Raw genomic sequence first — 20,579 nt, forward strand, 5'->3', positions numbered from 1 at the left:
TTCTTACTGGGGTCAAATTGCCTCTTACTGGGGTCAGATTGCTTCTTACTGGGGTCAGATTGCCTCTTACTGGGGTCAGATTGCCTCTTCCTGGGGTCAGATTGCCTCTTCCTGGGGTCAGATTGCCTCTTCCTGGGGTCAGATTGCCTCTTCCTGGGGTCAGATTGCCTCTTCCTGGGGTCAGATTGCCTCTTCCTGGGGTCAGATTGCCTCTTCCTGGGGTCAGATTGCCTCTTGCTGGGGTCAGATTGCCTCTTCCTGGTGTCAGCTTGCCTCTTCGTGGGGTCAGATTGCCTGTTCCTGGAGTCAGATTGCCTCTTACTGGGGTCAGATTCCCCCCCCCCCTGGTTACCTGGTGGTGCCATCATCTCCTTGTATGAAGCAGCCCCTATATGTACTTAGCTACTAAAGTATACTCACGCTTGTCTGGCAGCGAGATGCGTCCAAACAGATGTAGTAGACGGTCGACGGCAACAAATGGCCCGCGGAAGCAAGCAGGCGGTGGCATTAATGTGCACACGTGAGCAGCCGCCGCTGGCATCGGGAAAGTACCGCCTGGAAGGAAATAAACGTGTTAAGGTCTACGCTAAAATTTGAGCACTTCAGCTTGAAAACATAGCGTGGGACGTCCACCCACAAGGTGGACCGACGACATCGTAAAGGTAGCAGGGAAGCGCTGGACGCAGGCCGCTACCAATCGATCAACATGGAAAACATTGGGGGAGGCCTATGTTCAGCAGTGGACGTCCTGTGGCTGAAATGATGGTAAAACTTGAGTGGGTTACACGAAGCGTCGCGTGTGCCTGCCTATTAGGGCTTGTTCCCACGAAGACATCCCTTTTCAGGAACAGTTTTTTGCAGGATCCCATTTAGAAGTATAGATTTTTTAATATTAACGTTTACACGAGAACTCCTCCTATGTTCTTCTGATTAATTTCGTTGCGGGTCCAATGACAGTTTAACTTTCCCCCGGGACAAACTTGACCTTCACTGGTTGGGTTATTGGCGGTCAAGCTGTAGATCCTGGCTACACAGGAGTTGCAGCGGTGGGAACGAGAGGTGGGAATAGTCCCGTTAACGTTTACAAGAACATCACGTTTTCAATGTCCCGCAAAAACCGATTCGATCTTTGTAATTCGGATTTCTAACACATATTATAAGTGATACTGTCCATTTTTGTATCTCTGCATTACGAGATCAAAAAAAGAATACATATCGGGATTGATAACCTCATCTTTATTGTAGTTAAAAAAAGAAAGATTTTCGTAAAACATAGCTAGAATGTAGAAATAAAAATGCTCCATTTTTAGAAAATAAATAGCAAACCTGGTATAGGATGTTCTCCGGGCAAGGGGTTCACTTTAGGCTTGTACGGGATCATTTGGCTCGTGTCTGGACGCGCTATGTCTTTGTTCGGGTCGTTGTCTCTGAAACGCGGAGAATATTATTAAAATTGCTGCGAAAAAATATTAAGAGGCCTTTGTCCAGCTCTGGACGTCTTTTGATTGACCAAGTACTATCAAATTCACTTTAAATTTTTGTCATTTGCACGAAATGACCATACCCACAATTTTGTCTCTTTGATCAAGAATAATTTATTTGCATTGTTTATGGTACATTCTGAATCTTAAGTCTTGTCCATTATTTGAAACGACACAAATGACTCAGGGGTTGTGTTTGGTCGCTGCGAAGAAATATAAGCTTTAAGGACGGAGCACACTTATCAACCCGGAAACGGATAGTGACAGTATCAACTCGAGGCTGTCAGTATTCTTTGTATGAAACTCCATACTGCAACGCACACTTATCCGCACCGTAACGTAAACGCCTCACCTCATTTGACAGCGCGGCGAAAGGCAACGGTGTTGATCCCTTTCCAGGTTGATAAAGGTCATACCTTTAAATATTGCCCATTTAGGCTGAGTTGCACCACCTAATTTGGACCGTAAATTTGACGATAACCGGTGTTTTTTGTATGGAGTTTGACAGATTTTTGACGTTTGTCAAAGTTAAAGTAAGATGGTGCAACACAGCATTATTGTCCTGAAGCTGTGGTAGGGTTAATACTGGGACGTGTAAAAGTGTTTTTTAAAGCCTATTTGCAGAAATAAATGAGTTTTATGAGTATTTTTAAAGTCAGCGTCAACTTTGTTGATGGGATGTCATTCGAAGGGCTAAATCACTTACTTCTGTCCTAAGATAACGGCTGCCAGTTCAGGCGATATGCCCGCCAGAGGCCCTCCAAGGGCCCACGACTTATTTGACATCGATGCCACCTAAAATAACGTAAAATGGACTTTAAACACAAATCAAACTCATTTTTAAGCGATTTCAAAAACATTATAACAGAATAGGTTTCAAAGACATCACAGAGATACGTTGGAAAACCTAAAACAGTGGATTTAGAAATTTGATATAATAAATTAGGTCAAAAATCGATCGAGAATATTTGTCACTTTGTAAACAGGCATGCCAATATCGTGTAGTTGTTGCGATTCACGAAGGCGAGTGAGCTTTACACGTGTGGTGGCTCGCTACTGTTCGTTGTTCAAAAGTTTTGACAGACATTACACTAGCATTATGTGCATGTACACGTACACACACAAGTAAAGCTCACTCGCCTTCGTGAGCAAAAACTATAATATAGATGACCCACGCTGAACTGTCCCACCAAACTCAATGACAGGGGGGCGCTACCATCGTTCAACTATATGGTTTCCAACATGGCAAAAATCGGAACCAGCGATTCGGTATTGACGGTGGCGCCCCACTGTCAATGTCATGCATAGGACAGTTCAGTATTTTGGAACTATATAATATACTTGATGTCATAACGTAAGGTTAATAATTTTGTCGTTTTAGGCTGGTTTTAGAACCGCGCTGACCGCTCGCTGATCGCTCGGCGCCGACGCTTCATACATTTCGGCTGTCAGCGCTGACGGTCAGCGTGCGTCAGCGTGATTCTAAAACCAGCACGAGTATCGTTTAATTTTATACTTTATGTCATCTAGAATAAGGTAGAATACGAATGGTATTTGTCTTTATACGCTTACGTGGTACCGTACCTCAGTGTACCCGATGGACTTCAGCTCGGCGATGCTGCAAGGGTACAGGTCCAGAAACTTGTACCTGTCCACCAGTTGCGCTGTCTCCTTGCCTTCGAACTCTTTGATCTGGGGTGAAAAGGTACAAATAAATAGATAACAACTGTCTACAGCATTTTTGCGCACGGGATATGCATAGCTTATTTTTATTGCTTTAATACCTAGAAATAAGAATAACAACAAAAAATTGTTGTGAATTTGCTTTTATGTGTAAAAAATTGAAAAATTCATATTAATGAATGTATGAAACATGAACATAGAGATGATTTAATTTGTTGCCAAATAATTTTTTTTCTTTCTTTCTTCCATTCTTTCTAATTATTAAAACATACCAAACATCCATTTAAGATTCATTCTCACAAGAGAAAATTTAAAATAGAGTCCAAATATTTATTAAAAATGAAAAGTTCTAATCTCGTCTCATGTTCGATAGAAGATTTTTCTCATAAAAATCTAACCCTATGACGCTTTCAGTATACTGGCCTTGGTAACGTCGTCTTTCAAATCCCACTATATTTTGATGAAAGCGTGCCCCTTGTTCTTGCGAATAAGCCCCCATAATTATCTTTAAATATATCCCAATGAGAATGTGACGTGCATCTTTAGAGACATTTTACTATGAAGATGGAAAATTCAAATCGCTATAACTTCTTAAAAAGCAAATATTTTCGATTTGTAATCGCACTTTTTTATATAAATTTGCTTACATAATCAGAATATAATAAGTAAAATCCATGCGCAAAAAAAAATTTTTTTTTTTGACCGGTGTAATCAACAGCCCTTTACAGTCCACTGCTGGACTACGAGCCTCCTCCACTATAGTGGAGGGTTTTGCCATAATCCCCACGCTTGGCAGGCGGGTTGGAGATCGCAGTTTAAAAGATTGATGTTTTTCAGAGAGCGCTGCTGCCCGTTCTCTGTTTGATGTGTAGTCCCTAAGTCGCCTCTTACGACACCCGCGGGAAGAGTAGGGGTTGGTGAGGAATGTATTCTACTCTGCCGTCACCACACGGCTGTACAAATAAATAGGTACGACTTTACTATCCCACTATTGGGCTAAGCTCTCTTTAGGACAGCGTTTCTTAATCTTCTTTCTTGAAGGCGGAGTAATGGTCTTACTCCATAAGTAACGGATATTTCCTCGGAAGGGACGGGCTCCGTTCACAAAGTGCACGGCGACGGCGTCCCGTTCCGTCCGTAATTCTTGCCACGTATGTTTTCATCATCATTTCAGCCTTAGGACGTCCACTGCTGAACATAGGCCTACCCCAATGCTTTCCACGTTGATCGATTGGTAGTACCGGAAAACGCAGCGTGGGACGTCCACCCACAAGGTGGACCGACGACATCATAAAGATAGCAGGGAAGCGATGGACGCAGCCCGCTACCAATCAATCAACGTATATTTTATTGCTATACAACGTATATTAACCGCCTCTGTGGTCTAGTGGTAAGACCACCTGCTTCAGACGCAGAGATTCCGGGTTCGATTCCCAGTGGGGGCAGATTTTTCCGTTCGGTTTGGTTGGTAGGGTTTGTTCTAAGTCCGCCTGGCTAGCTACCAGCATCTTACCTAAGTCTGTCGCCATAACAACAATGTTAACAGCATTGTTGTGTTCCGGCAGTTAGAGGTAAGATAGCCAGTTCCTCCGTGTTTGAGGATTCCGGGTGAAGCTCGCTTCCACCTTCGGCCTGATCGTCACTTACCATCAGGTGAGATACAGGCCAAGAGCTTCGTCGTTGTGGATAAAAAAAATCATTGGGGGCGGCCAATGTTCAGCAGTGGACGTCCTATGGCTGAAATGATGATGAAGAAAAAATTCATTGTTCCGTGGATGTTTCACATACCTTCTCCAGTACAGCCTGGCGCCGTTTCTCGACCTTGACTATGGAGACCAGGTCGCCGATGTTGGACTCGAACTCCAGGAAGCGGTTCCAGATGTCCACAGAACTCTCTGGCTTCAGGCTGCCCGATGATAGCACTCGCTCGAATAGCACACGTGTGTTGTTGTCCTCTGGAAGACAGAAGGGAGATTGTGATGTAATCTAAATAGGGTATTTGACACCAACAACCAATGAGGGCTATCGTTTTTATACTTAACAGTTGGCACCCCTGGCGATTGACAGGACCTTACTCTACAGTGGCGCCATCTTGATGAGTGCAAATGCGATAGTCCTCCTACCACTTTCGCGCTCACCAGTTGGTGCCACTGTCTTCGCTACTAGCAAGTGACAGGACCTTACTCTACAGTGGAGCTAACTGGTGAGCGCTAAAACGATAGCCCTCATTGAAGTGTAGTGGAACGACTTTGAAACGTCAAATTGCAAAGATCGGAAGCGCCCTTCTGCATATTAGTGCAAATGATTATCACTGTTTTCTACCGTGACAAAAATCGGAACCAGCGATCCGGTATTGACGGTGGCGCCCCCCTGTTAATGTCACAGATGGGATGGTTCAGTGTAGGACATCTATACTTTTGTTAATTGTCAAAATAAGACTACCATAGATTTTGTAGGGTAATACAAGCCGATGACGTCATTATTTTGCCAACTAAATTGACTAACTTTTAATCAATTACAATGCAACCCAGACCAGAATGAAATGTGTTTTTAAAAATGTTGTGTTTTAGAATTATCCCAACTAATATTATAAATGCGAAAGTAACTCTGTCTGTCTGTCTGTCTGTTACGCTTTCCCGCTTAAACCTCGCAACCGATTTTGATGAAATTTGGCATAGAGATAGTTTGAGTCCCGGGAAAGAACATAGGATAGTTTTTATCCCGGTTTTTGAAACAGGGACGCGCGCGATAAAGTTTTTCTGTGACAGACAAAATTCCACGCGGGCGAAGCCGCGGGCGGAAAGCTAGTCTAAATATAATAACTCAAAAGTGACTGACTGACTTACTGATATAGTGATCTATCAACGCACAGCCCAAACCACTGGACGGATCGGGCTGAAATTTGGCATGCAGGTAGATGTTATGACGTAGGCATCCGCTAAGAAAGGATTTTACGAAACTCCACCCCTAAGGGGGTGAAACGGGTGCCACGCGTACGAAGTCGCGGGCGGCCGCTAGTTACTAATATTCTTAAAAAAAAAAAAAACAGCTGCAACTCCCCTCCAAGTTACTTGTGCCGTAAACTCATCATTCAAGAGTGTATTTATGTGTGTGTGTGTAAACTCACCGTTTAAATGCGACAGGTAGTCAATATAACACAGCACATACTCCGGTATATGCGAGAACTTCTTGAGGCCAAGCTCGAAGATGCGGAAGGCTATGTTCTTGTCTTTGGAGCAGTAGTACTCCATTAGCGCTGCAGCCACGAACACGTGGTAGCGAGACCTAGAAGCATCATCAATCAATCAATAAATCATCATCATCAGGTCATTTAGTCTCCACTGCAGGAGTACGACCCTCTCTAATTTACCAGAGGCAAATGGAGGATTTGTCCTACACTCCCCACGCTGGCCAGACGGGTTGGGGAGGCCTGATGTTCGCATATTTGTCCCTTAGTTAGTCGTCTCTTACGACATGCATGGGAAGAGTGGGATCACTTTACCATCAGGTGAGATAGAGGGACAGAAGTTCTTAAAAAGTTCAAGTCAAAGTAAAAAGGATTTATTTGTACTTGTCCATAGAGGTAGGTAGTCTATTAAATAGTATTTTCAAATCGTAGTTTTAAGTAGACATTGCGTCATTTCTCAAAATCTTTTTACAGCTGAGAAAGAAAGAACGAAACGATTTTGATTGGCACTAAATACGCAAAACGAAATCGACTTAAAATAGAAAATGTGCCAAAAGGGACACCTAGTAGCCCTATTTACGTAACAAAACTTCAACGACAACAAATCGCTGAATGCGATCTTATCGAGTAATCGTTCTATCGAAATGACCCTTGTGAATACGGATTTAGAAACTGTTTTTCAATGGGACGACTTCGGAACGTCAGCGAGATCTTGACTGTCAAAATACGTGAATTAGGCCACTGCTCAGAATATGATGAGAGTAGGGATGATTATTGGAAAAACATCGATGTTAACATCGAATCAAAACTATCGATGTACGATAAATTATATCGACTGAAAAACATCGATATTTCTAAAACATCGATGTTTTTGGAAACAAATAAAACTGTCTATTATTTTTATTAGTTTTTTTTTAATCTCTTGAGAAATGAAAACAAACTTATTCGTACGGCTATGGGCTTACTCCGATTATTTTGATCAGTGTCATCTACAGGGTGTTAGGTAAATGGGTATATGAGCCGACACTAGCCCATGTTAACATGGTCATATAAATGGTATGGTGAAGTTAGAAATTTGATTTCATCATTTTTTATTTTTTATTTTCATACAATTTTTTTTATCTACATTTAGTTGAAGCTAGTACACCTACTGCACGCTAGACTGCGCCCAAAAGAATAATTGACGTTTCGATATTTTATTCAGGTAACACCTTTGTTTCGATAATATCGAAGTCAACCCACCGATGTTAAAACATCGATGTTTATTCAACATCAATAAATATCTATCATCCCTAGCCAGAACACTGATAGAGGAAGAAATAATATTCAAAACTTACCTAGCGTCCTCCCTCGCGCGCTTAAACACAGTCCTGGCCGACTTGATGCCCTCAGCACGACGCGCGAACTTCATGTACTGGACGTATGCTAGGGTCGGGTCTATATCTTCCATGTCCAGGTAGCGTGTGTATACTTGGTGGACCTGCGTTGAATGGATGACAATAAGCGAAGGGATAGTTAATATGTACAGTGGTGAAAAACCAGGGTTCGAAAATATCCGATATTTATTATAAATATCAAAATATCGGATATTTATGATATATGTATATCAATTTTGTATGAAAGCCATACTATTATTTTATTGTATTATTCATGAATACTATTGCATATGTGTTACATACACATGTTTTTAATGTTTTTAAAACTTAAAATCAGACAAATAAAACAAAAACATAAAATGTCTTTTAAATACGGCAAAATCAACTAAAAAAATAAAATCTTATGTCAAAAAGTACAAATACAGTAACAAATTTTAATAGTTGATATACAACGTGTCCCAAAATTCAAGGATAAGCCGGCGCCGCAGGGTGGACATAGTCATGACTGCTTTAGGAAAAATAAGAAAAAAAATCTATCTCAATTATTTTTTAAGTTACACAATAAATTATAAAATTCGTCGAAAATTGACACCCCTTATGATATTTTACATTACCACGACTACAATTTTTCAAATACTTCAGTTTTTTTGTTTGTATCGGTAACTTAAGTAGTGCTGCTGTCCACCCCAATTCTTAAAACCCTCAGAATCCTTGCAGTTTTAACACAAAAGTTAATCAAAATATGATATTTCCTTAAAATTTTGAACGATTTTTACTTACACTCCACTTTGACTCGTCGTTTTGTAAAAAAACAGTATGAACACTATTGCGGCAAGTTTTTTATAAAGTTGACGCAAATATCCAAGATTCCGAAATGGTATAATACTCTAAGAAAACTAGTCGCAAAAAAGATATGCGTACCATTTTTACAAGCACTTCGCTTGTTAGTTAGTATGGGATAAATCTTGCAACTGAATTTAAAACCAGTTCTCCTTAACCAATTGAGCTGAAATTTGGTATACTTGTGTAAGTACGATGACAATGCAATATTATGGTACCATTGAGCTGGATGGAGTATGGAGGTGGCCATAGGAACTCTTAACGAAACGGCGGAATTACATCTAGTTTGGGTTCGTTGGACTTGTCTTTTCGAGCACTTTAGTGCTAGAAAAGACAAGTCCAACGAACCCAAACTAGATGTAATTCCGCCGTTTCGTTAAGAGTTCCTATGGCCACCTCCATACTCCATCCAGCTCAATGGTACCATAATATTGCATTGTCATCGTACTTACACAAGTATACCAAATTTCAGCTCAATTGGTTAAGGAGAACTGGTTTTAAATTCAGTTGCAAGATTTATCCCATACTAACTAACAAGCGAAGTGCTTGTAAAAATGGTACGCATATCTTTTTTGCGACTAGTTTTCTTAGAGTATTATACCATTTCGGAATCTTGGATATTTGCGTCAACTTTATAAAAAACTTGCCGCAATAGTGTTCATACTGTTTTTTTACAAAACGACGAGTCAAAGTGGAGTGTAAGTAAAAATCGTTCAAAATTTTAAGGAAATATCATATTTTGATTAACTTTTGTGTTAAAACTGCAAGGATTCTGAGGGTTTTAAGAATTGGGGTGGACAGCAGCACTACTTAAGTTACCGATACAAACAAAAAAACTGAAGTATTTGAAAAATTGTAGTCGTGGTAATGTAAAATATCATAAGGGGTGTCAATTTTCGACGAATTTCATAATTTATTGTGTAACTTAAAAAATAATTGAGATAGATTTTTTTTCTTATTTTTCCTAAAGCAGTCATGACTATGTCCACCCTGCGGCGCCGGTTTATTCTTGAATTTTGGGACACGTTGTATATCATTAAAACCGGCTTGATATATATCGGACTAGCTGACCCGGCGAACTTTGTTCCGCCTTAATGGCAATAAATAAGCAGACTTTTTTTTTGTTTCGAACGGGATAAAAAGTATCCTATGTCCTTCTCCTGGCTCTAAACTACCTCCCTGACAATTTTCAGCTAAATCAGTTCAGCCGTTCTTGAGTTATAAGCGAAGTAACTAACACGACTTTCTTTTATATATATAGATATATATCCCTTGATATATATAGAAAGAAAGAAAGATACATTTATTACAGTGGAATTCACACAAATACAGGCAATTACATAGACATGACAGTGGCACATAATAATAAATATATCCTCGAACCCTGTGAAAAACTGAAGTCTATCGCCGTTAACAAAAGAAAATAATTAATGGTAATGATTCCAAGACGCAACTTATTGTAAACTTGATTCTAGGCTTTATTAATCTAAGATTCTAGCCTTCAAAACCGTGCTATAGTTATCCAACACTGAACTGTCCCAGCTATGACATTTTCAAGAGGGCGCTATAGTTCCAAAATACTGAACTGTCCTGTCCATGACATTGACAGTGGGGCGCCACCGTCAATACCGGATCGCTGGTTCCGATTTTTGCCATGTTGGAAACCATATAGTTGAACGATGGTAGCGCCCCCCTGTCATTGAGTTTGGTGGGACAGTTCAGCGTGGGTCATCTATATTATCAATACTAAATTATTAGTTCCGATTTTTGCTACGTTAGATAAACATTTAATTATGACATTTAGAGAATGGCGCTACTGTCAATACTTAGTTATCAGAGGGCTTAGTGTGAGTTTACATCAAACGTGTGTGCGTTAAAAAAATATATAAAGATTTTAAAGCGTGGTCCGTGAGCACGTAGAATTTTGTCCAATGACCCCAAGCTACCCATCCTTATCGCTCGCGCGTAATTATGTCGCTGTCGCGCTCGCACATCCACTGCGGGCGCCCGTCGCACAGTCGCGACAGCAATATAATTACGCGCGAGCGATAAGGATGGGTAGCTTGGGGTCATTGGACAAAATTTTACGTGCTCACGGACCGGGCTTTAGTTCTTGAAAGTTTCCGCTAGGGGCGCTGTACAATCCGTCATACATTTAATGACACTTTTTTACGCAGTCGACATCGAATGCGTTTGACGTAAATTCACACTACGCCGCCTGAATGTTGCTATCCCTCTCACACTCAGCGCGATGCCAACAGGAGCGACTGTGACAGATGACCATAAGATTACCTTGTTATAGTGCAGTCTGCTCTCTTCATAGTCCGCGTGTGCAAAATGCAGCAAAGTAGAATGTTTCAGAGGCCCGCCCGTCGCTCGCTCGTACACCGCCGCCGCTTCGTCTGAGAACAGACGCGCCGCGTTCGAGTCCTGGCGAGGACAGCGGTGTTAAATGTCATTAGGGATAGGCGCAGACCACTGACTTTTAGTTGATAGTTCGATCCGATTTTAATTTGTATGACGAATCGGCCGATACCAAATCGATGTAATGTGCGCACTTCCATATATGTCCATACTGATTAACATCCCGACCCAAATATCAGCCAACTAAAAGTCGGTGGTTTGCGCCTAGGCGAGGAGCAACTTTCAAAATGTGTTTATTCCACATTTATTTTTTTTGCTAAATTGAGGATTTGCGTTTGACACTCTGTATTTTGGTACAGGCTGGAATTTTCTTAATACTGTAGATAGAAAATTTTACTCAAAGAAAACATTCCATTATTTTTGAAAAGTAAGATAGCTGCATTCAAAGATTTCCGAAAATTCGCTTGCCACATCCGGGAATCGAACCAACTAAAATCTGTTAAAATTACACCCTGTACTTTTATTACACCGATTGTTAGGGTTATGGATGAAATCTCTCTAACAAACTTGTTAAATCAAATGAAAGGAAAACCATAATATTTTTTCTGTGATTTGAAATAATGTATGACACAACTCAAATACAACTAATTTTCCTTCTTCGGAGAATAGTAGTTCGAGTATTGTGCCTATGTGTCGGGTGAATGCACATGTATTCGTCCGCCAGCTTCTGTCGGGTGAATGCACAAGTATACGTCCACCTATGTCTGTCGGGTAAATGTACATGTTTGCGTTCTCTCACCCCTTTCTCCGTGAGCAGTTTAGCAGAATGGTCCAGGAACTGCGCAGCCTGGTGCCACACATCCGGATGGTGTGCCAGGCACAAAAGACACTGCTCTATGGCGAACATGACGCGGCGGGCCACGAGAGCCGTGTCTTCGGATCGGAGAGGGTTCGATCGCTCCCAGGTGATGTATTTCTTCCATAGCTCCACCTGGTGGGAAATTACAGAGTTAGTACGGACAAGTAATCCAAATAGAGGTAGTATTTTGGAGTAGGTTCTTTAGGAGTTGCCACTGAGTGATAAAGGTTTTTTTTCTCTTGTCATTAACTCCATCTGCGAAAAGCTCTAATCAAAATCAAAAATATTTTATTCAATTTTGACTACTGGTGGCAATTATGAATGTCAAATACAGTAAAAAAAGGTAGCCCTTATGGGGCACTTTACATGTCTCCTATAGAAGGTATACCTGCATTACCTGCAAGGCAATAAAAAAGAGTTGGGAGGTGGGAAGACTTTTAGGGTTGACTTTTGGGGAAATCTTCATCATCTTTCAAAACCTGCCGCAGAATCTTCTTCCTGCTTCTAAAACTAGACACGTCCAAACCAGTAGCGCCATCTGTAAGCTTCCTATTACTTGTTTCACTTCCTCCCGGTCCTAAACAGTTCTTCTTTTTACACCTAGGACAACGGGTCACTGGCACCGTCTGTGCGCTCGCACACTCACTGCGGGCGCCCGTCGCACAGTCGCGACAGCATTATAATTACGCGCGAGCTATAAGGATGGGTAGCTTGGGGTCATTGGACGAAATTCTATCTGCTCGGCGACCGGACTTTAGTTAATGTTTTTACCTGTTTCATCTCCTCTCGGTCCACGGTAGGTGGTGTTGCGGGCATATTCCTGTTGAGGCCTCGGGTGACCGTCTCCAATTCTTTGGCCACGCGACGAGCGTTCATATAGTCTCTGGAGCGCTCCATCGCCATTCTTTCCGCTGGTAATACACATAATTAATGTTGTAAATCTAATATAGTAGTAAAAAAAATGTTTTTTAATGTAGTATGGGCTTGCTCCACTCAAAATCAAAATAAAAAATATTTATTAAGTTTAGACCACAAGTGCCACTTGTGGTCTAAACACTCATTTAGGATGTCCAAACCCAAAGGTGTACCGACAATAAAGGTAGCAGGAAGGCGCTGGATGTAGGCCGCTACCAGCCAGTCAATATGGAAATCATTAGGGGTTCAGCAGTGGATGTTCTGTGGCTGAAATTATAATGATGATGGGCTTGCTCTTGATGACTATCTCACCCAGGGGGTGCAGAAGTGAGCTTGCCAGAAGATGTTTATTCACTCGTGCCTGGAAGGCCTTAGGGTTCTATAACTTCGGGAGCAAAGGTGGGCAGGAAACTTGCAGAAATAAAAACTCAAGACGCCATTGAAAGGTTGTGTATAATGTCAAAACCGGTCAAGGTGGACCGACGACATCATAAAGGTAGCAGGAAGGCGCTGGACGCAGGCCGCTACCAACCGGGTAACATGGAAAGCATTGGGGGAGGCCTATGTTCAGCAGTGGACGTACGTCCTATGGCTGAGATGATGATGATGATGATGAATGTCGAAACAGTAGCAGAAAGATACTAAATACAGAACTTGGATTATAGATGGCGCTTTACAAATACGGACTAAGACAAATCAAGTGAAAAAACTCCTGATAAGTGTTCGATCAGCGAGACAGCGTCTAATGCGAAGGCGTTATACAAATTTTTAGCATTAAATAATTTTACCTCTATAAACTTGAAACTAACAGAGCGACATCGTCGTCGTCGGTCCATCGAGTAGGTGCCCGTCTTACTCTACGTAATTTTTTTTTTTTTTTTTTTTATGCTAGCCAAGGCAGGTATTTGACCGCAATCGCACCTGGTGTTAAGTGAGATGCAGTCTAGGATGGTACATACCTGCCCTGTAAGTGCCTATTCACTCTCGCCTTGAAAACGCCCGGATTATAGTGTTCAGGAAATACGTGAAGTTAAGGGATCAAATAAATAGTAACATCAAACATACCGATTATAGTGTTGATGCTTTGCTCAAATGCGATGTAGTCCTTCCATAGCGTCTCTATGCCTATGATTGGAGTTATCACTGCTCTTTGATACACCTGAAACAATATTACTAGAGTTAATCCACAATTTAGTACCGTAAAAGAATGTTTTTTAATCAGACTTCACATATTTACTGTAAAACAGCACCTAGTATAGATCGTTTCATCCACTCGGACGCGTCCCACCATTCTTCCGCTAATGTTTGAGTGTTATCGGTACACGCTGAATGCTCCATGAGTGCACACGCACACTACAGTAATGCCTCACGGCTTGCTCGGACCACACTCCCCGCGCCCGCGCGACCGGGACCACACATTGCTGGGGCGCGCCCGAGTGGATGAAACGATCTGAAGCCCGGTCTCTTAGCACGTAGAATTTTGTCCAATGACCCAAGCTACCCATCCTTATCGCTCGCGCGTATTTATGTTGCTGTCGCGCTCGCACACTCACTGCGGGCACCCGTCGCACAGTCGTGATAGCAATATAATTACGCGCGAGCGATAAAGATGGGTAGCTTGGGGTCATTGGACAAAATTCTACGTGCCCAGAGACCAGACTATAGGTATACGCAAAATTGATTTTTTTTGTTCATTTTTCTTAACAATCAGCCACTCACCTTCCTAACAGCGGATATCTTTTGGTTCTCAGCGTAGGATCCCACCGCGTCCACACTCTTCAGAAAGGTCACGTAGTCGTTCCATATCGGGTAGGCGTGGATGTCCAGACCGATCTTGTCTAGAGCGAAGTCGTAGGCTTGGGCCATCTTCTCTCTGGAAATTTGATTAAAAAGTCATTTTATCATCATCATGTTCGGATGATGTTACAAGATTACCTAATTATGTAGGTAAGACAAACTGTCTAAAGTCCGGTCGCCGAGCAGGTAGAATTTCATTCAATGACTCGCACACTCACTGCGGCCGCCCGTCGCACAGTCGCGACAGCAATATAACTACGCGCGAGCGATAAGGATGGGTAGCTTGGGGTCATTGGACGAAATTCTACGTGCTCACAGACTGGGCTTTAAGAATTTACACTTACTTGTAGGTAGGCAGCATACACTTGGTTTCCTTCACGTAGTTGAGATAAAGCCTCCATAACTCGATGTTGAGGATCTTCATCAAGCAGCGTTGGAACAGCTATAGTGGGGAAGCGGAAATATGCGTTATTTTACTAAATACCATAGGTAAACGTTTAACTCAGTCGGTGCCTGGTATAGGAGCGGTATGGGAGGGGTGACCTTGTCATGATGACCTCACAGAGCATAATCTAGCTAAAGCCTGGTCCGTGAGCACGTAGAATTTTGTCCAATGACCCCAAGCTACCCATCCTTATCGCTCGCGCGTAATTATATTGCTGTCGCGACTGTGTGACGGGCGCCCGCAGTGAGTGTGCGAGCTACGTGCTCACAGACCAGACTATAGACAAAATGCACTTTTTGATCGAATCGAAAATCGAATCCGTCAAAACTCCATACAAAAAAAAGGCTTTTCGACCACTTTTCGACTGGTTTGCGATTTTAATGTGCATTTTGTCTAGTCTCGAAGTCTCGCTGACGTTTGACGTTACAAAAACACCCTCCCGTGCCGCTCCATTGACTAAACTAAGCGATGTTCAAATAAACAATTTTATCTTTGTTTCTTTCTATAAAATTACGGCTTTAACTACAGTGTGAGTCACGATAATTAAAAATTTAAAAAAAATCTCTAACATATTTTGACCTCTTTTTTCTCGATAAAAATAGGTCCAGTTTTACCTAATTTCATATGTGCACTTTATCGTGACTCACACTGTATAACGGGTGTTATACATTTCATCCACTCGGACGCGCCCCAATGTTTGGTCTCGGTCGCGCGGGGTGCGGGGAGTTTGATCAGAGCAATTAGTAAGGCATTATTGTAGTGTGCGTGTGCACTCATGGATAATTTAGCGTGTACCGATAACACTCAAACATTAGCGGAAGAATGGTGGGGCGCGTCTTCGTGGATGACACGATCTATAGGGCTGTTTACTTCAGCGAGCGCTGAGGCGATCAACACAAGCAAAGATTTGTATCTGTATACGCTGTCTGACGTCTTGCGTAGTTTGATAGACAAGTGGTTTCTGTCTCGCTTGCAGACATATTGCAAGAGCGAGGTAGCTAGTGTATTCGATATTGGAACTTGGATGTGTTGTGTGTTCTGTATTCAAATATTACATCAGTGTGAGGTGTGAGTGCGTGTTCGCCTCAACTTTCGCTGCGCGACCTATAAAAAAGCTTCAGCCAAAACAACGCGTGCAGAACGCGTCGGCGATGGCGATCACTGCGCGTGCATAGGCCAGGACGCGCGACCAATGACAGAACGCGTTGGTTTGGCTGCACATATCGTCTACAAATATTCATATTCTTACCTGGGAAACTTTTTGTTTTGGAGATAGGTATTGACGATTTCAAGATCAGATTATACTAAAATCTAATAAAGTATTGAATTGAAACCAAATACTTTTAAGCATTTTTATTTATTATACATTTAACTGAGTGCCTGAGGTATGGGAGCGGCACAGGAGGGAGGGATGACATATGACGTCACAGAGCATCAAGTCTGAAGTAAATCTCACGTCTCGCTGACGTATGACGTCACAAATCACTGACTCTGTTAACCGCTAGACCTATAGCACAATATGCACTTAGAAGTACTTGATTGAAACATTAAAATCGATTGACCATACTTTCCATTGATTTATCCACACCATTTTTTCTGTTGGTTGTATTTTCATCATAATTAAGTTTCCTGGTTCTATTAAAAACAAGATAACAGATGTCGATTTTGAGCAAATTTAATTAAAGAAGAAACATAATATACCAACCTGTTCCTTACACCAGGGCTTCCGAAATCATATTTTTTACTGTGACGCCTTTGGGAATTTGCTATTTGTATGTGTCTGTGAGTGTGTGACTGAGATAGTAAGGGGAAATGAGGTTGTAACGGGGAACTGAGGTTGTAACGGGGAACTGAGGTTGTAACGGGGAACTGAGGTTGTAACGGGGCATTGGTAGGAACGGGGCATTGGTAGGAACGGGGGCATTGATAGGAACGGGGACTGTCGTAAGGGAACTGTCTTAGTAGCGGGGATCAGTAAAAAGCGACGTCTAACATAAAGAGGCGACGTACTGTCATAGAAGGCGGTGGTGTACTATCATGATGCGGGGTACTATGATAGAGAGGCAGGGTACTATGGTACTATCATGGAGAGGCAGGGTACTATCATAAAGAGGGAAGGTACTATCATGGAGGCAGGGTACTATCGTAGAGAGGCAGGGTACTATCAAGAGGCAGGGTACTATCAAGAGGTAGGGTACTATCATAGAGGCAGGGTACTATCAAGAGGCAGGATACTATCAAGAGGCAGGATACTATCATAGAGGCAGGATAGTATCATAGAGAGTTTAGAGAGGCAGGGCACTATCATAGAGAGGCAGGGTACTATCGTAGAGAGGCAGGGTACAATCATAGAGAGGCAGGGTACTATCATAGAGAGGCAGGGTACTATCGTAGAGAGGCAGGGTACTATCGTAGAGGCAGGGTACTATCATAGAGAGGCAGGGTACTATCGTAGAGAGGCAGGGTACTATCGTAGAGAGCCAGGGTAGTATCATTGAGAGGCAGGGTCCTATCGTACAAAGGCAGGGTACTATCGTAGAGAGGCAGAGTACTATCATAGAGAGGCAGGGTAGTATCATAGAGAGGCAGGGTAGTATCATAGAGAGGCAGGGTACTATCATAGAGAGGCAATGTACTATCATAGAGGCGGGGTACTATCATAGATAGGCAGGGTGCTATCATAGAGAGGCAGGGTAGTATCATAGAGAGGCAGGGTACTATCATAGAGGCAGGGTACTATCATGGAAAAGCAGGGTACTATCATAGAGAGGCAGTGCACTATCAGAGGCAGGGTACTATCGTACAGAGCCAGAGTACTATCGTAGAGGCAGGGTAGCAGTCTCATAGATAAGCAGGGTACTATCATAGAGGGGTAGGGTACTATCATAGAGGGGTAGGGTACTATCATTGAGGGGTAGGGTACTATCATTGAGGGGTAGGGTACTATCATTGAGGGGTAGGGTACTATCATAGAGGGGTAGGGTACTTTCATAGAGGCAGGGTAGTATCATAGATAAGCAGGGTACTATCATAGATAGGCAGGGTACTATCATAGAGAGTCAGGGTACTATCATAGAGAGGCAGGGTACTATCATAGAGAGTCAGGGTACTATCATAGAGAGGCAGGGTACTATCATAGATAGGCAGGGTACTATAGTAGATAGGCAGGGTACTATCGTAGAGAGGCAGGGTACTATCATAGAGAGGCAGGGTAGCATCATAGAAGGGCAGGGTACTATCACAAAGGATTGGGGTACAGACAAAGAGAAATGTGGTACTATCCTAACAGGTACATAGACAGAATCTGTACATGCTTACATATTCTGCATAGCTTTTTTATCTTATGCATGCATAATAGCTTTTTGTATATTTTTATATCAAGGAGTATTTCTAAAAGGGATAATACATGTCGAAAGTGACCTTACCAAATAGATTTTTAGGTACAATGAGTTTGTAAATTGTATTTTGTTGAAAATTAACGTAATATTTAACTTCAATATCATATTCTTGATTAATTTACAGTATTATTGTTATTAATATCCAAATTATCTGATAAAGTCACCTCCAACATGTCTGAACACAGAGACCCTATCCGAAAAAAAAGATTCATTCATTTCGTGTCTTTTATTGAAACTTACAACTACAACTTAAGCTATCAGTCTTATGGCTGTTCGGAAGACATTTACTCGTATAATAGCGTTGAGCTTCATCACATCCTTATAATCACAGTGTTTCTACGCAAAAACCTTTAATAGTCGTAGCATTGTTTGCAAATTATAACCTGTTCCAATCCATTTTAAATCTTTAAAATCAACAAACTTCTTTAGATTGAATGTTACGATGATATTTATATAATTTTTAAACACTATTATATCCGTTTCGAAGATTTTATTTAACCAGTTGATATAAATGTGTTTTGTGACAAATTGGAACAGGCTGTTTTTACGTGAGAATACTGGCTACCACATTTATCGTGTAGAAAATCTTCTGTAAGAAGATTCGTCATTAATCAATACGGAATCGTTCTGTATACTTAAACCTTAAGTCACAACATCAAGACAATTAACCTGCCGTTTACGAATACTGACCTTTTCGACCTTTTCAAAGTTCCTCGCTTTCATCTGTAAGAGAAGAAACAATATTACTTTCATGAAATGGCTTCCTTTGTTTGTTGTCTGTTTACTAAAGCCTGGTCCGTGAGCACGTAGAATTTTGTCCAATGACCCTAAGCTACCCATCCTTATCGCTCGCGCGTAATTATGTTGCTGTCGCGCTCGCACACTCACTGCGGGCGCCCGTCGAACAGTCGTGACAGCAATATAATTACGCGCGAGCGATAAGGATGGGTAGCTTGAGGTCATTGGACAAAATTCTACGTGCTCACGAACCAGGCTTTAGACAACAAAAATTGTTATCAATAAGGATTTAAATTTTAATAAAAACAATGATGGTACTATTTTTATGATAAAGAAATTGGCATAACATTTTTAATAGACAAAAATTGAACCAATTCATAATAGAACATTAGCGGCCGACCGCAACTTCGTAGGCGTGGATTCCATTTAAGGGGCTTAGGGGTGGAGTTTCGTTAAATCCGTTCTTAGTGAGCATCTACGTTATAAAAGTAACCCTAATGCAAAATTTGAGACTCCTAGCACTTGTAGTTGCTGAGATTTTGTGATGAGTGAGTGAGTCAACCTTTATCTTATACTAGCTTTCCGCCCGCGGCCTCGCGCGCGTGGACCCCGGAACCCTATGTTTTTCCAAAATAAAATTTAGCCTATGTTACTCGTGGATAATGTAGCTTTCGAATGGTGAAAGAATTTTTAAAAACTGTCCAGTAGTTTTTGAGCCTATTCATTACAACCAAACAAACAAACAAAGTTTTCCTCTTTATAATATTAGTGTAGACAAATAAATAAAGATGTTGAATGAAGGCTTAAGGGTATTAATTAGATATTTTAGCATAAGTACTCATTAGGAGTTTGATTTACTTACATTCACAATACTTAAAGACCTAGCTTAGGTTGTAAGACAATCTAACAATGGTATTAAAAAACAATTACCTCCTGCTCTATGTAAATCTTCCAGAATCGGCCGGTGGTGGGAAAAGCGGCAATGAGCTTCTCGTACATCGACCGCACATCGTTGATAGGCCTTGTTTGGGCCTCCCTGATGAGTAAAGACCACGAATCCACATCGTAGGTGTTGGCTTCGACAGCCCTTTGAGCTCTGCTCAACCTCTCGTTTCCCCAGTCCTAAATTGGACAAATAAGTTGTTAAATTATAACGCAAAGGTAATATAAAGCATTTCGTTACAGTAAAACTTACAATTTCAGCATTTTCCTCGGTTGTCGTGGTCATTTTCGCAAGCTGAGTCGGCGTATTTAGGTTAGGTTTTTAATTGAACCTAAGATGGTTTATAGAGGCTAATCAAAACATACAAGATAGATTATCTATCACAATATCAATGCTAATCACAAATCACACGAATAATTAGGAAATAAAATAAAACAATCAACTGGTTTAGCGTCACTATCAAAAATCCATATCTGTGTGAGAAAGTGTGAGAAAGAACGAATTGAATGAACGACGACCGATGATGAATGGACGAAAGAAAATTACCACGGAA

At 41.6% G+C, this 20,579-nt stretch overlaps 1 protein-coding gene across 1 annotated transcript; it reads right to left on the reverse strand.

Annotated features, from left to right (window-relative positions):
- Positions 1–7: 7 nt before the first annotated feature.
- su(f) (cleavage stimulation factor subunit su(f)) lies at positions 8–20,487 on the reverse strand (the record flags this gene model as incomplete). The annotated part of the gene is made up of 17 exons (XM_028310222.1): positions 20,279–20,487; positions 20,014–20,205; positions 19,036–19,068; positions 14,847–14,944; positions 14,425–14,578; positions 13,771–13,864; positions 12,562–12,701; positions 11,731–11,922; positions 10,860–10,997; positions 7,689–7,831; positions 6,292–6,449; positions 4,953–5,119; positions 3,066–3,173; positions 2,188–2,276; positions 1,327–1,427; positions 421–555; positions 8–352 (listed from the first exon to the last, which is right to left on the reverse strand). Coding segments are annotated over exons 1-17 (2,320 nt in total), but the record flags the coding sequence as incomplete, so codon positions are not given.
- Positions 20,488–20,579: the final 92 nt, after the last annotated feature.

Source organism: Ostrinia furnacalis, unplaced genomic scaffold (genome assembly GCF_004193835.3).
Source record: "Ostrinia furnacalis isolate ACB-3 unplaced genomic scaffold, ASM419383v2 OfSCF2991, whole genome shotgun sequence".
NCBI classification, from domain to species: Eukaryota; Metazoa; Arthropoda; class Insecta; order Lepidoptera; family Crambidae; genus Ostrinia; species Ostrinia furnacalis.